Below are 14,666 nucleotides of genomic sequence, written 5' to 3'. Positions count from 1 at the left end.
TGTATTGGGGATTGCATCTTTGGAGAATTGCCCGGTTTGACGCCGGCTTTGGTACCTAGGTAGTAATCGATTTTGCTTTTCAGAACTTAACCGTGACGAGAGACTGCAAAGATGCTCTGAACCATACTTAACACCGAACACAATAGGCAGCGCAAGAACAGCATTCAGCACCAGACGACTCATAGATCCTTCATACGAGAAGACCCGAAGGACCGTTGAGTGCGAACATCCTCTGCCACGTCGTGAGCCCCTGAGGAGTAGGCAGATCCACCAGCTGACTAAGAGCTCTACAACGTTACATGAAGCTCTCACCAAGTTCGTCCGTTATCCCAGAACAAAACAGCGCACGACTTGTTTCTTCCACTGTTTGACAGTCTTGTACACTTTACAGACTCGTGCTGATCACGCTCCGCGATACTATCACGATGCCGCCAGCCACATCTCTCGAGATCCCCGTCTTCTCTCCGGCGGCAGCTCTTCACGCTCAGTCTCTCGGCGCCCAGCGCATCGAGCTCAATGCACAAGGCTCGTATCCCGCCGGAGGCCTGACGCCCACTCTCGATGACCTGCGCGCTGTATCTTCCTCGTTGACGATCCCGAATCGAGTCATGATCCGGCCAAGGGGACCCCCCGCTGAAGGGTTGGATTTCGTGTATTCAGAGGCAGAGTTCGAGACCATGCTCACCGACGTGAAGAGGTTGCGCGCCGATGGAGGCTTGAAAGCGGAGAGAGGGGATGGGTTCGTGTTTGGAGTGTTAAAAAGAGGGGCGCATGGGGTTGAGGCTGACCGCGAGAGGAATTCAAAGCTGGTGGAGGCGGCAGGAGGCTTGGTGTGCACATTTCATCGGGCTTTTGACGAGCTTGTTGCTGGACTGGAGGGAGTCAGTCTGGATGAAAAGGAGGCCAAGGTCAAGCAAGCCATACAAAGTGTTGCTGCCTGTGGCTTCGATGCCATCTTGACGTCTGGAGGGCCGGGACGGGCGCCGGAGAACGTCGAGATCTTGAGGGTTGTGACCAGGAAAGCGCAAGGAAGGTTGACGATCATCATTGGGGGCGGAGTCAGGAGTGGTAATATTGGGAGTGTTCTGGGACATCTGGATGTTGAGCCCCAGAGCGTGTGGGCGCATTCGAGCTGCCTTGTTGCTGGAGAGGTAGAAAGTATCGATCCTGTGGAGGCAAGCAAGATGCTGCTGCAATGCAAAGGGTCGAACTTTGATAGCCATGAAGACGAATAAGGAGCCTGTAATTGACGTTTGTATTCGTATGAGGGAATGACTCGAGGTTGGGTATTTAATTATGCATCCATCTAGCCATCAAATCCATCGTGATCTGTGTCTAAGTCGGCGAACAATCCATCCACCGACCTAAGGAACCATCACCGCAGATCTCCAAGAACATGTATGCATCTATGTGCATCAAACCGCTCACCGCTTGTGCTTAATCACTTCACTCCCTTCAAGCTCTCGCGCCCGGACCTTGCTCGGGCCAGCTTTCATCTCAGTCCACTCGCCCTCAGTGTTCCACTTGCCCGCCTTGGTGTAGTCCCACGTCTGCGTGCCCTCCATGTATGCGAAGCGAAAATACTCATTGTGACGCAGCTCTGGTTTCCGTTCCCACAAGAAACTCGTCTCGGAACCTTCGCCATCGTCAAAATATGTCCGGAACCTCTCCACATCGTTGACGAGTACGCTAATGCCGTCAAAACGAGGGGCAGGAGGCGTCGCCCAGGTGAAGTTGGCCGTCCACAGGGCTTCGCCAAGGTTGATTTCGGGGGCCCTGATGACGGGCAGGGGCGAGCCATGCTGGGCATCGCCTTGAAGGGAGGCGCCCGTCTGCAGCAGAGGGTCAAAGCCCCAGCGCGCGATGCCGTTGATGAAGAGACCGACGAGGAGACCTTGATACAAGAGGCTGGGCCGCGTCTGCATGCTCGTGCCTGGCAACAGCAGCAGGGCTAAGATGTAGTGATGGATGCGCAAGTTGAGGCCCGGGAGCAGCAGGCAAATGACGATGCCACCGACGAAGAGCGCGTACAGCTTGAGGTACTTCAGCAGCCGACCTTCCTGCCTAAAGAACCAGATCTGCTTGACAACGATGACAAACAAGACAATGACGATGATGGCGAGCGCGGCCTTGGCGCCCGGTTGCTGCTGCAGGTCGTGACCCGTCAATCTTGAGATGGGAATGAAGTCGAGCGTGTAATTAGTCAAGGCGCCCACCCAGCAGGCGCCGAGCCAAAGCACCGTCTTCTCGACCTGCGCGGTGAGGCCGCGGAGCAAACGGCGGCCTCCCATCTTGTCGTACATGACATAGGCACAGAACATGGCGGGCAGGAACTTTCCGAGGATGTTCGAGACGAGACCAGCTATGCTGGAGTGTCCTGGGGGGTCCGATGCAATGCCGACGTGCCAGAAGATACCAACGAAGTTGGCGAAGAAAAAGAGAGCCGAGGAGGCGGTGAATAGCGACATGACAGACGTATAGACGACCGAGACGGCCAGCAAATCCCATCGCATGTCGCGAGACTTGCACTCAATGTCCTGCTCAAAGACAAAGGATAGTGGGAAGTAGGAGTCAAAGCCAACGCTCTTGATGCCATGGTGGCTCGAGCTGACGTAGTCCTGCCGTCTGCCGACCACCTTCACAACACCACACCCTCCTCTCTCATTGGAAATGACGCCCGCGTGGATAGCAGCCTCGCAGATGAATGAATCGCCGCGGTAGAAAGCATCGTTCGTGCCGTTGGGGCCGTTGGGGCCGCCGATGACGAAGGGCTGGTAGACGATTTCCTGATCGCCAACAGCGCGGGGATTGAGGACATGAACGGATCGGCAGTTCGCCGAACACCTGAAGGCAAAACCACTGCCATTGAACGGCCGACAGTCGACACCATTGATGCCGCATCGGTTTCCGGCGCCCCAGTACGTGGCGCCGCACCCAATCTCCGAAGGTGTGCCCCAGCCCTCGATCTCGGTGGCGAGCGTCTCGGCTCGCTTGACAAGCGCAAAGGTGACAGCCCAGATGGCTACGTAGAAAAAAACGACAGCAAGACGTTGTTTCCTTTTCGGCAGGTACTTCTCAACGAGCAGCAGAGGGTACTCCTGGATGCGCGGAAAGACGGGCTTGATCTTCCAATCGCGCGGGTTCTGGGGACCCTGTGCCCAGGTCGCTGTGGCTTTCCACAAACGGTATACGGGGTACGGCACCCACTTCCATCTCTTTCCGTTTCGATCATCCTGCAAGAACCTCGGGGTGGAAGTCGATGAGTCGTCCTCCACCTCGAGCTCGCGTCGCTGTTGGGCGGTGGTGGTGGAATCGGGGATCGGGGCGTCGGGATGGTCGGCCGCCGACGCAGTGGCATCACCTCGCTCGGCAGCAGGTCTCTCGGTGGCTTCTTGTCGTTCCATGCTGCTTAGGAGGGGAGCGTTTTCGGCAAAGCCATCGTCGCTCATTCTGTTGCTGTTGTGTTGGAGAAGACGAAGGGCATGTCAATGCCCCCCGCGACTCCTAGAGTGTTTCGTTTGGCTGTGCCGCACCCGATCCGTCAGCATTTCTTGGAAAGCGCCACGGATGGGGCCGCCACTCGGGCGCGATCCGAGCTTACTAAATCGATGATGGGTGATGGTGGTGTTGCGCTGTCAAAGCAGAACATGTACTGGCGGTCTTGGTCTTGAAACTGGCGTTTCGACAAACACCGCGGAAAGGGGCGTTGTGGGCAGGAGAACTGCTGTGTATTTAGCATTTACAACCGAGACCTTATCCAGGTCATGAGAGCACGTCGCAAGACTGCCGGCACTGAATCAAGCACCCATCAGCTGGACCAGGGCGTGCCTAGGGACATCCATCCCGAAGAAGCCGTAGAGCAACGTTGGTGGGGATGTTCCAGTGATTGGCCCACTGGCCCCGGGTCCCTGCATGCAGTGTGAAGCGACTACTGTTCGGCAAAGCCACATGATGGAATCGATAAAGCTAGGAGAGATCAGGTAGGGAGTGGCTAGTGAGGGCATATGTGGCTGGAGAGAAACGTCGAATGGGGGCCTTGCGTGGGGGACACGATGGCTATGGTAAAATTTAGTGGGCTAGTGAGTGATTCAGCGAAGTCATCACGACCAAGCAGCGGCTGTCTTCGTGCGATCGACGTTCCCGCCAAAGTTGCCCTTTCCCTTTCACCTACCTAGGTAGGTAGGTAAGTAGGTACTGGCCATAGCTCAGAACAGCCAGAGTGATCGCATACATTCCTTTGATTCTCGCACTCTCTCCTCGTTAGGCTCGGCATCATAGCCTCTCCCTCTCCTTCTCGTATTCCCACAAGCTCACTGCCTACTCGTCATTCTTCGCTTCCCTTTCCCACCCATCCAGCAGAGGAAAGGACTATGTTATTATGATAAACGGTCCAACGTCCTCAAATGAGGCATCACCAGACGAGATGGCTTTCAAGGTTCTACAGTCAGCGCTGCAACAGGGCTCGGCGGCGAGGCTAGGTAGCCTTGCTTTGCCTAACCGTAAAGTCATCGACACACCCCATTTCATCGCCATCTCATCAAGGGGAACCGTGCCTCATGTCACGCCAGATATTCTCTCAAAACACGCAACTTTTGGAGGTGCTTACATGGCACTCGAGGATTGTAAGTGCCCCAAGACGCTTTCGCACAGGACATTGAGACTCATGCCAACCCCTCTAGTCATCGAGAAGAAGAGCCCGCCTATTCTAAGCGCTCCGCCCACGCTGGCCAGACCGCTGCACGCCTTCACAGGCTTCCCCCGAGATATGGTGACCATCATGGGCCCGCGCCGATGCACGCCGGTGAAGACGCCAGTTGGCAACGGCAGCCAGTCGCTCTCCATCTGGACGTCAACTGGAGCGTCGACGCTGCCTATCGATACATATGCCGCGCACATCGAAGCACTCAGCCCCGACATTGCCATTGCGCCCGCCGAACTCTTTCACACAAGTGTTCGCCCGCCCGCCAAGAAACTCGTGCGCATGGCGGACCGGACCGAGGAGTGGGTGGCCCGGTTCCTGAAGCCCAGCCGCAGGGAAAAGCTGCGCGAATCTGGAACTGCAGTGTTTGCCCCCATTGTGGGAGTGCCGCACCATGTTCAGTGGCAGTACCTCAAGCAATTGTCCGAGGACGAAATTGACGCACTGGTAGGCCTGGCGATCTACGATGTCAAGCTACTACCAGCGGTTCTCGAGCACTACAAGCCGCTGGTGCCCCTGGCGCGACTCTCGCTCCATACCGTTACATCGCCCCAGCAGATCCTCGAGCAGATCGCTGCCGGCGTCGATATTTGCGCTGTGCCGTTCCTCAACACCACCTCTGACGCGGGCATCGCGCTTGACTTTACGTTCCCGCCCCCAGAGGGTCCCCACGAACACCCACTGGCCCTGGGCACCAGCATGTGGTCGCCCGAACACGTCACATCGGTGACACCGCTTGCCCCTGGCTGTCAGTGCTACGCATGCACGAAGCACCACCGGGCCTACATCCACCACCTCCTCAACGCAAACGAGATGCTCGCATGGACGCTGCTGCAGATACACAACCACCACGTGGTCGGCGAGTTCTTTGCTGGTATTCGTGCCGCTTTTGCAGCAGGCCCCACGCGGTTCGAAGAGCTCTCAGAACAGTTCGTGGCAACGTATGAGGCGGAAATACCACTCGGGTCTGGTTCACGTCCCAGAGCTCGAGGCTATCATTTCAAGGGCATTGCGAATCAACCAAAGATCAACGAGAGCAAGTGGGCCAACTTGAACGACGGCGGCGAAGGCGCAGAGGACGCTGTGCGTCCCAGTGATGCGACGAGCGAGTCTGCTCGAGCTGCAAGGAGCGCGACGGAGACCCCTGTGGTGCCGGATGAGAGCTCTGTCGAGCTAGACAAGAAGGGCTTCGCATCTAAAGAGGAGGGCGGTGCGCTTGCCAATTAATACAATGAAAAACATTCTGCTACCTTGATGGCCATGATGTGCGCTCAGACGAGGATGCCATGCGGCGGGCCGTGGGCACTCTGGATGCTTGATGCACTGCACGATCTGTTCGGCAATCTGACGGATGATGTGATCTGCAAATTTGACAGGAATCCGGAGAATGCTACATTCGGAATCTGAGACATTCCATGATTCGAGACGCGATATCTCGCAGTGTTTAGGTAAAGGAAGACAAACTGCTCTCTGTTCGCCATTCACACAGCAGATCGACTTGCTCCCAAGACTCGGCAAAACCATGTTGACGTACGAGCCCACCACCCTCAGAACACTGAACGGGAGCCAAAAAAAAAAAAAAAAGATTGACCAACACAAGACCTGTGCAACATTCAACAGCCAGACTAGTGCATAGCGGGCAGCTGCATGCAGCTTCGGCCAACTGGTTCCCCCTCACGTCCCCCTTGAACCGTCGATGCTGGTCCTACCCGGTCAGCCCTCACAGCCAATGAGAAGCTCGGAATCGTCCACGAGGCTTCGAGCCGTCCGGTTTGCCTTTTCCGCCAGATCAACAGCATCATCGATCATCGACAACCCTGCACCTGGGAGCTCGCCATTGACGAATCATCATCCTGCAAGCGTCCGAATGCACCATGCTACCCCTCTCAACTGGACTGACCTCACCTCGTTGTAACACCCGCCGGCTTTCGACCCTGATCCGACAGACAGGCCGCTAGTCTGTTGAGCCCACTTCTTCTTGTTCAACTCCACCTTGACTCGGTCCTTGTCGACACGGAAGAAGCTCTCCTCTCTACGCGAGCGAACACCTTCGAGCATGCCCTTTGGTGATCTTCATTTCCACCCTCACGCTGCACTGGCAGCGCGCTAGGCCTTGACCCGCCAAGCTGGCAACACAGAGAGGTGCAGCACGTGCCCTCATCGGTCAACATGATCGGCTGAACGTCCCACGTTGTCCATCACCGGTCATCTCTCTTCTCCCTACCCCAGCCCTGTGCCTTATCACCAACGAGCGGAATCATGCAGACCTTCCTCCCCTCGCTTGGGGAAGCCAACAAGCGGAGCGCTCGCCCCGCACGCGTGTACCCAGTCGCAGGGTTTAGAACAGCTGCAACGGCTGCCCGTCTGGGTTCGTCAACCCACCACGAGCAAACCAGGTTCACCACCGTTTCTGCATACCACGTCGTAGCCGCGGTCGCGAAGCCGTCTTGAGCCTGGCGCCATGCAGCAATGACAATGGATCCGGCGCCGAGCGAGAGCTCTGCACCCTCGCAAAAGTCCATGGATCGGCACGTGCGACTGGCAGGGTTCGATAGCTTGACAGCTTGGAAATCACCCCCCCCCCCGAGCCGTATAAGTTCGAAGCCCTCCATCTCAGCCGCCCAACGGTCTTTTGTTGTTCTTTCCTTGTCCAGCCACTTCTGCGCCAGCGTTGTGAAGCTCCCCTTTTCAAAGAAGCCTTGCCGACCTAGGAGATCGGAAAGCGAGAAGGCATCAAGCTCAGCGTCACAATGGCCAAGCTCAACATTCTCGCCCTCGCGGCCGCCGGCCTTTCTGCCGTCTCAGCCCAGACGTTTCAGCGTCTCGGCTCGTGCCCCGACCTTGGTTGCGTCCTGCCGCCCGACCAGTCCGACTTTCTTCCTGGCCAGTTCTTCGACCTTCGTGTCGAGGTTCACGCTCCCGTCAACGGCTCGGAGGCCTTCAACAAGGGCGTTCCCGACGAAGATTTCTCCGTCACAATCACCAAGGAGGGCGGCGAGACCAAGTCTCTCGAGGACTTCTTCAAGATTGACAAGGAGCCGAAGCTCGAGTCCTGGACCTTCCACTGGTACGAGGACCTCTACGCCGAGGATGCCAAGGAGAGCTCCGCCGTCAATGTGGCGTCTAAGGTCTGGCGCCGTGTCGCCATTTACGAGCCTGGCAACTACGAGGTCAGCCTGAGCTACTATGGCGACAAGAAGACCACCGCCAACTGGGTCGTGCGACCGCTGGCGACGGAGAAGAAGGCCAAGAACATCATCTTCTTCATTGGTATGTTTCAGATACAGCTCAATTACTGAATCCAGCTGATTGGTCTTTTCTAGGTGACGGCATGACCACGAACATGGTATGGTTGTGAGATTGCAGATTTGCAATGGTGCCAGGAACTGATAATACCCCCAACAGATCACTGCCGCTCGTCTTCTCGGACACAAGAGCATCAACGGAAAGTACCAGACGAAGCTGGCTCTTGACAGCTTCCCTGTCCTTGGTCACCAGATGACGCACTCCATCGACACCTACATCACCGACTCGGCCAACTCGGCGTCTGCTCTGTACACCGGCCACAAGAGCACCGTCAACGCCATGGGGTGAGCAACATGGGAAAATACATGCACTGCCAGAGCTAATCGGCCCTAGTGTCTACGCCGATTCTTCTCCCGATCCATTTGACGACCCCAAGGTTGAGACCATTGTTGAGCTCAGCACCCGTATCTGGGTGAGTACACTCCCAAACAGGCCCTTTTCGCTACAAGCAAGACTAACGAGTGTAGGGCACCATCTGGGGCGCTGTGTCGACTGCCTTCATGGCCGATGCCACCCCCATCGCCTTGACTGGCCACACCCGTGCTCGCTCGCAGTACGGACCCCTGATCGAGCAGGCTCTGAACGGTATCAGCAACTACTCCTGGCCCAGCCACAAGGGCCCCGACGTCTACTTTGGTGGCGGTGCCGAGCAGTTCATCCCCGGCAGCGGCTCCTACAAGGGCAAGGACTACTATGCCGAGTTTGCCAACCAAGGCTACACTGTTTCGCAGAACAAGACGGCTCTCGAGGCCGCTGACTCTGGCGAGAAGGCCCTCGGAATCTTCTGCAAGGGCAACCTCCCCACCTGGCTCGACCGCAACGTCTACACCAACAACCTCCAGGGCCTCAAGAACAGCCCTGCCGGTGGTGATGGCGACGCCAAGGATCTGCCCGGTCTCAAGGAAATGACCCTGAAGGCTATTGACGTCCTTCACAACCGTGCCAGCGAGGATGGTTTCTTCCTCATGTCTGAGGCTGCCTCCATCGACAAGCAGATGCACGCTCTCGACTACGACCGCGCTCTTGGTGACCTGCTCGAGCTCGATGATACTGTCCGCGCCACGATTGCCAAGCTTAAGGAACTCGGCATCCTCGACGAGACGCTGATCGTGGTCTCTGCGGATCACGGCCACGGCTTCGAGTGAGTGATAGCTTATTTTTGGTGTACGTACCAAAGCTAACCAGCACAGCGTCTTTGGTGGTACCGATACCAAGTACCTCGCCGAGCAGGAGGACTCCCGCTCCAAGCGCCGCGCCGTCGGCACCTACGCTCGCTCGGGCCAGTCGCAATACACGTCGCCCAACCCCAACGTCAGCTACAACACTGGCCCCAACTTCCCCCTCAACTGGACTCCACGCTACGCCATCGCCGCCGGCTTCGGCGCCAACCCCGACCGCCGCGAGAACTACCGCCTTCACGAGTCGCCCCGCAAGCCGACTGTGCCTCTGGCGCCCAACGACAACTACGTCAACCCCAAGGACGCCCCCGACGGCTTCGTCGTCAACGGCACCATCCCCGTCGACGAGGCTCAGGGCATCCACTCGCTGACGGACGTCATGGTGTACGCCATGGGTCCCTGCCAGGAGACCTTTGGCGGGTCGTACGACAACACGGACATCTTCTACAAGATGGCCAACTGCTTCGGCCTCGGTCAGCCCAGGGATAGCAACAGCCCTTGTAAGAGGAAGCGCGCTGTCTAGTGAACGGAGAGGTCGTGATGTTGATTTAATGCATGCGAAGCGTGGTGTTTGGCGGGAGCGGAAGGCGGTGGCCTTTTTTGATAATGTAGTCTTCTTGCTACCAATACAGTGAAATCTTAATTGTGTCCGCCGTTGTATAGCTAGAGCACTTCGCTGCGCTCACCAACCTGTGCCTTTGTCTGGCCTCCGGCTTGGCTTGGCCTCCGATTTCGGTCATTTCTTCTCTACTCTGCTTGAAAAAATGGGGTTTGTAAAAGGAGCCATTAGTCCTAGAAACTCAGAAAGTGAAGGACCGGTGTGAAGGGATCGTGAAAGGGGCCGATGACATAATCGCCCAACTAGCACTAGGGGTCCAACGCCCCGCCCCAAAGAAATCTTAGTAGCAGGCACAGCGGGGTCGTGCCCCTCGACAGCCGCACTGAGCCAACGTCATCTCGACCCCACCAAAGCAAGTGAATCGATCACTCAACCCACCCACACAGTCAGCTTTAAGCATCTCAGCGCATCCTCAGCCATCACGACATTTACGCAACCAGGCACATCGACAGAACGCATTGGAGGCACCCCTTCATCCGCTACATCCAAGGCACGCCAAGATGCCCGCCCGCGTCCCCACCGAGGCCGACTTTGCCCACCTCGCCTCCTCCCCCGCCGTCAAGATCGCCCTGACGTGGCCCAAGCCCGCCGAGCTGACGACGTCCTTCCTCATCGTCTTCCACGGGCTCGGCGACCACGAGATCCCCTACGCCGGCTTCGCAGAGGGCGTCAACCTCCCCGGCGTCCTGAGCATCGCCGTCCAGGGCACGACGACCCTGCCGCTCGCGCTCCTCGGCGACCCGGACGCCCAGCCCGGGCGCAACTTCCACTGGGGCGACGACATCAAGATTGACGACGCCACGGGCGAGATCGACCCGGACCCGGGGTACGAAAAGGCCGAGACGATTGTCCGCGACCGCCTGATCAAGGAGACCCTCATCGACAAGCTCGGCTGGAGCCTCGGCGACATCATGTTCTTCGGCTTCGGCCAGGGCGGGTCCCTGGCGCTGGGGCTGGCGTCGAAGCTGCGGGTCGGGCCGCCGCTCGAGGAGGAGCAGGAGGGCAAGGCGCCGGGGGACGCGGCGTTCAAGGGCGTGCTGTCGCTGGGCGGGCCGCTGCCGCGGTCCATGGTGCCGACGGTCAGCGCGCGGGGCAAGGCCAAGACCAAGGTCCTCGCGCTGCAGTTTGAGCTGGACGAGATTGAGGAGCTCAAGGCCGAGTTTGAGAATGTCGAGGTTGCGCACTGGAGGAGAAAGGGCGTGTCGATGCCGAGGGAGAAGGAGGAGATGGTCCCCATCATGAAGTTCTTTGCCGACTGCCTCAACGATGGCGTGACTGGTGTTGGGGGGCCGAGCGTGTAGGCATGATTGGGGGCATGGGGAGAATGGCTGGATCAAGAAGCCGATGAAAGGAGTTTTGCGATACCGAGGGTGATAATGAAGGACGACATCATAAAATACCAAAAGTCGACATGCATCGCCATGCAATTCACGTGTGACCTCAAAATGAAGCTGCAGAGGGCCCATGGTGCTCACGGGTTGTGCTCAGTCGAACACAGAAGCTGGCTCTCCAAGCACGTGCTCAGCTGAACATGAAGCCAGAAGCAGCCGAAATGAAGATTAGATTGCGTAGACGCTAGAGATTACAAAGTTTCTACTTGACCAGGCCATGGTGTCTAATAAAGTGGTCGCTGCTGATATTGTGGCGCCATGAACTGTCCACCCATCATCATCATCGGATACTGCTGCTGCTGCTGCTGCTGCATCTGGGGCGGAGGAAATTGTCCACCCATCATAACAGGATACTGCGGCTGCGCGACTTGCATCGGGAAGAATTGATTCCCCATCATCATGGGGTACTGCTGCGGCGGCGGAGTCGTCTCCCTACCATAGAACCGGCGTGGGTTCAAAGGAGCGCTCAGCCAGGGGTCTGGTTCAGTACGGCGCTTGTTCCAGGGACTTGGGCTCTCGAGGGTTTCGATCCGACTGACCAGCCCGCCGGATGTGTGCGGCCTCGGCATGGAAGGTCGTTGCAAGGAGATTTGCGACGAGTTGTTCATGTGCATCGTGTGGCCGTAGTGATGGCCCGTCGCGGCGAGCCCTGGGGATGGCGTGACAGACCGCGTGGGAGCTCGCGGTTGCGGCGGCGAGGGCGTGGCGAGTTGTCGGCTCGATGTTCGAGTGTGTGGCCTCGGGGGACGAAGCGTATTCTGCGGGCTCCTTTCCTTTTCGTGTCCCTCGTTTTTCTTGGCGCCTCTTGCTTTTAGGAGCAAGGCGACGGGGACATCCTCATCATCTTGATCCGCTGCCGCAGCATGGACCTGGTCGGCAAGCGTCTTGTCGCTGCTGCTCGACTGCCGCTTGGAACACGCCGACAGCCATGTCTCGACCGATGCATCTGCGACGGCCGGTGACTCGGGGCGAGCCCCCGTGTCTGGCTGCCCGACACCTCCACCCCCTGATACTTTTCGCCTGTTGTACCGCTGCTCAGCGATGTACGCTTGTTGGCGATCCCTGTGTTGGAACGCCTCTTGTTTCGTTTTCCTTTCGTCCACGTCGTCAAGTTCGTTATCGTCTTGCGAGTAATCGCTTTCGTCGTCCAGTTCGTGCTGGTGCATCATCTTCGCCCGTCGGTACATCTCAAATTCCTGGGCCGTCATAATCTTGCTCTGGCTGCTCGCGGAGGATTGCTGTCGTCGATGGCCTCGATATTCTACGTCAAAAAAAGAAAGGTTAGACTATGCAATTCAATCAGTGCGTCTAGGTGTTCGTCTATACCGTTTGCTGCTCCCGTTTGGTCTGGGCTTGTTTGTTTTCCGTCGTCAGAAACGACATCGTCTACGGTAGGCGTTAGTCCTCGTGAGTGCTCATGGATGCAACGCCGTGAGGTACTCACCGATCACCAATGATTCGATAATGGCAGGCATGGTGTCCTGGGAGAACAATCCAGGGTACGGCTGGTTCTCTTCGGCGGCATCGTCACGAAAGTCGTCCCTGTGCTGGGCAGGCTGGGCTTCCTCCTCGATGGGCTGCATCATGGCTGGCTGAGACATGGTGGCGAGATGCTGGCGGTGATCGCGGACAACAAAGGTGCGGCTTTGCAGTGTCTAAAAGCAAAGCAAAGCTCGACGTCGAGATAAGAAACTGGGAGCATGGCAAACCTTTGAAGGTCAGGCCGGGGCGACCGTTCCTTAAGGCAGCCTGCCGATGGACCATGCATGAGGTCTTCTCGTATTGTGCCCTGGTCATCGTCCCGTCCAGCACAGACTGTGGGGAACACGAGGTCTGGCCCGGCTTTATGATCCCTGGATTTGCTTCTATTCTCGGCTTTTAGGGGTGTTTCTGGTGGAGACCACGGCACGGCAGGGCAGGCAATGATCGGAATCTCCACCTGTTCTCTTATCGATAGTTTTCTTTTGTAGATCGGGACGTGGCTGAGGCTATGAAACCTGTTTGTTGGGCCAGGAATCTGTTGTTTTGCCCCTATTCCGCCGTCATTCTTTTGCTTCTTCGGGGGCGGCGAATGATTCGCACCCTCGCAAGCCCCTGGTTTCATTAATTCTTTTGTCCGTATGAGGTACAGCGAGAAGGCGTCTCGGAATTCCCGCGGGAGCTATGACCGCCTTACCATGTACATGTCCAGAATCCAGATATGGTCTCTAAAAGCGAGTGCCTTGGCATTTCAACATCACCACGTCGACTTGGTCCCACCGCACGCAAAACCACATGTGTCTTTGGTGGACTCTGGTTCAGCTCCGCTTAGAAATTTAAGCACGATTCTGGCCACATTGAAATACAATCTATGGAGCGCGCATCAATGGCAACATTGGAGCTTCCAACGTTACAATCCGCCGGCGCTCCACGCAAATTGGTACAAATATGAGTCCTCGAGGGGGGGATGTGGCGTACTGTGCATCTCTCGCTTTCTCACATTTCCAAAATAATAGCCGCTCCCGAGTCTCCCAGGCCTAACTCAAGGCTTTACTAACACCTACTCTCTTCACCAACATCCGTCGAGTCTGTTTCGCCCACTTCTCCGATGCCGATCACATCTTTGTCCCATCGCTTGAAGATGCGACACACTGGTTCACTCGGAATGAAGTGTTCGATGGCGTCTGCAGGCGAGGATTCATCACCGCAACTTCCACGCAGCCTCAACCAGACTAAAGGCGCCACCATGTAGGGCAGAGTTTGGCTCCACATTAGCGGCCCTCGAAGGCTTGACCTTTGACGGCAGACATGATCGCGGCAGCTGAACTCACGTCTCCGCTTGATTGGATGAGCTGGATGATCCTTCTCGACCAGATCACGCGAAACTGCTTCCAGGATGACGAGGCCGGCAAGGCGTATGCTTTCTTCGACGAAAGGTGTCTGCAGGTGGCACTCGAAGCGATCAAGAGAAGGATCCCTGAAGACCCGGAGATTCGGTACCGCCAGGCATACAGGTTGTGGTTCTACATGCCCCTCGAGCATTCGGAGAGCATGCAGATGCAAGACATGTTGTTTTCAGAGCACAAGCGCATGTTCAGCGACATTCTCTGCGTCCTCAAGCTGAAGACAGAACTCGAAGAAGACATGCAGGTAGTCCCCTCGATCAAAGAAGTGCTCGAACGTCGGCGGCCCGCTCTTGAGCCCTGGATTGGAACGCTTTCCAGGATCGTATCCGAACACAGAAATGTTCCTGGAGCGCTTCGGGCGGTACCCGCATCGGAACCAAGCTTTGAAGCGGACTTCTACAGCCTCGGAGGTGGCTCATTGGAAGAGTCACGGGTAGTGGCCGTTGGCTAGTATGGCGCGTTTACATTTGACAAATATGTCGAAGGCATGTAAAGCTGCCTAGACTCCTCCAATTTATTTGCGCCCGACCATAACATGAACAACATCTGTGCTATTCACTAGGAAACCCCCAAATCCCTTCCCCATTG

General features: G+C 57.0%; 7 protein-coding genes across 7 annotated transcripts; 5 read left to right on the top strand and 2 right to left on the bottom strand.

Annotated features, from left to right (window-relative positions):
- The first annotated feature begins 362 nt into the window (after positions 1 to 362).
- Positions 363 to 1,301, top strand: VDAG_01307 (copper homeostasis protein cutC). Its single transcript, XM_009650193.1, has one exon. The coding sequence runs from the start codon at positions 426 to 428 to the stop codon at positions 1,233 to 1,235; it is 810 nt and encodes a 269-aa protein (XP_009648488.1). The 5' UTR covers positions 363 to 425; the 3' UTR covers positions 1,236 to 1,301.
- Positions 1,302 to 1,424: 123 nt separating this feature from the next.
- Positions 1,425 to 3,449, bottom strand: VDAG_01306 (LCCL domain-containing protein; the record flags this gene model as incomplete). The annotated part of the gene is made up of 1 exon (XM_009650192.1): positions 1,425 to 3,449. The coding sequence occupies one exon, from the start codon at positions 3,447 to 3,449 to the stop codon at positions 1,425 to 1,427; it is 2,025 nt and encodes a 674-aa protein (XP_009648487.1).
- A 603-nt stretch (positions 3,450 to 4,052) lies between these two features.
- VDAG_01305 (tRNA-guanine transglycosylase family protein) lies at positions 4,053 to 5,926 on the top strand (the record flags this gene model as incomplete). The annotated part of the gene is made up of 3 exons (XM_009650191.1): positions 4,053 to 4,079; positions 4,424 to 4,622; positions 4,680 to 5,926. The coding sequence occupies 3 exons, from the start codon at positions 4,053 to 4,055 to the stop codon at positions 5,924 to 5,926; spliced, it is 1,473 nt and encodes a 490-aa protein (XP_009648486.1).
- Positions 5,927 to 7,449: 1,523 nt separating this feature from the next.
- VDAG_01304 (alkaline phosphatase H) lies at positions 7,450 to 9,706 on the top strand (the record flags this gene model as incomplete). Its single annotated transcript, XM_009650190.1, has 6 exons — positions 7,450 to 7,969; positions 8,023 to 8,045; positions 8,105 to 8,289; positions 8,339 to 8,417; positions 8,473 to 9,146; positions 9,196 to 9,706. 6 exons carry the CDS (start codon positions 7,450 to 7,452, stop codon positions 9,704 to 9,706), a joined length of 1,992 nt encoding a protein of 663 aa, XP_009648485.1.
- Positions 9,707 to 10,302: 596 nt separating this feature from the next.
- On the top strand, positions 10,303 to 11,103 carry VDAG_01303 (phospholipase/Carboxylesterase superfamily; the record flags this gene model as incomplete). Its single annotated transcript, XM_009650189.1, has 1 exon — positions 10,303 to 11,103. One exon carries the CDS (start codon positions 10,303 to 10,305, stop codon positions 11,101 to 11,103), a length of 801 nt encoding a protein of 266 aa, XP_009648484.1.
- A 243-nt stretch (positions 11,104 to 11,346) lies between these two features.
- On the bottom strand, positions 11,347 to 13,033 carry VDAG_01302 (uncharacterized protein). Its single transcript, XM_009650188.1, has 3 exons — positions 12,638 to 13,033; positions 12,520 to 12,579; positions 11,347 to 12,454 (listed from the first exon to the last, which is right to left on the bottom strand). Exons 1-3 carry the CDS (start codon positions 12,792 to 12,794, stop codon positions 11,418 to 11,420), a joined length of 1,254 nt encoding a protein of 417 aa, XP_009648483.1. The 5' UTR covers positions 12,795 to 13,033; the 3' UTR covers positions 11,347 to 11,417.
- A 947-nt stretch (positions 13,034 to 13,980) lies between these two features.
- VDAG_01301 (uncharacterized protein) lies at positions 13,981 to 14,529 on the top strand (the record flags this gene model as incomplete). Its single annotated transcript, XM_009650187.1, has 1 exon — positions 13,981 to 14,529. One exon carries the CDS (start codon positions 13,981 to 13,983, stop codon positions 14,527 to 14,529), a length of 549 nt encoding a protein of 182 aa, XP_009648482.1.
- Between the last annotated feature and the right edge of the window lie 137 nt (positions 14,530 to 14,666).

Source organism: Verticillium dahliae, genomic scaffold (genome assembly GCF_000150675.1).
Source record: "Verticillium dahliae VdLs.17 supercont1.2 genomic scaffold, whole genome shotgun sequence".
NCBI classification, from domain to species: domain Eukaryota; kingdom Fungi; phylum Ascomycota; class Sordariomycetes; order Glomerellales; family Plectosphaerellaceae; genus Verticillium; species Verticillium dahliae.
The sequence above is the reverse complement of the archived record's forward strand: the minus strand, read 5'-3'. Positions and strand labels throughout refer to the sequence as shown.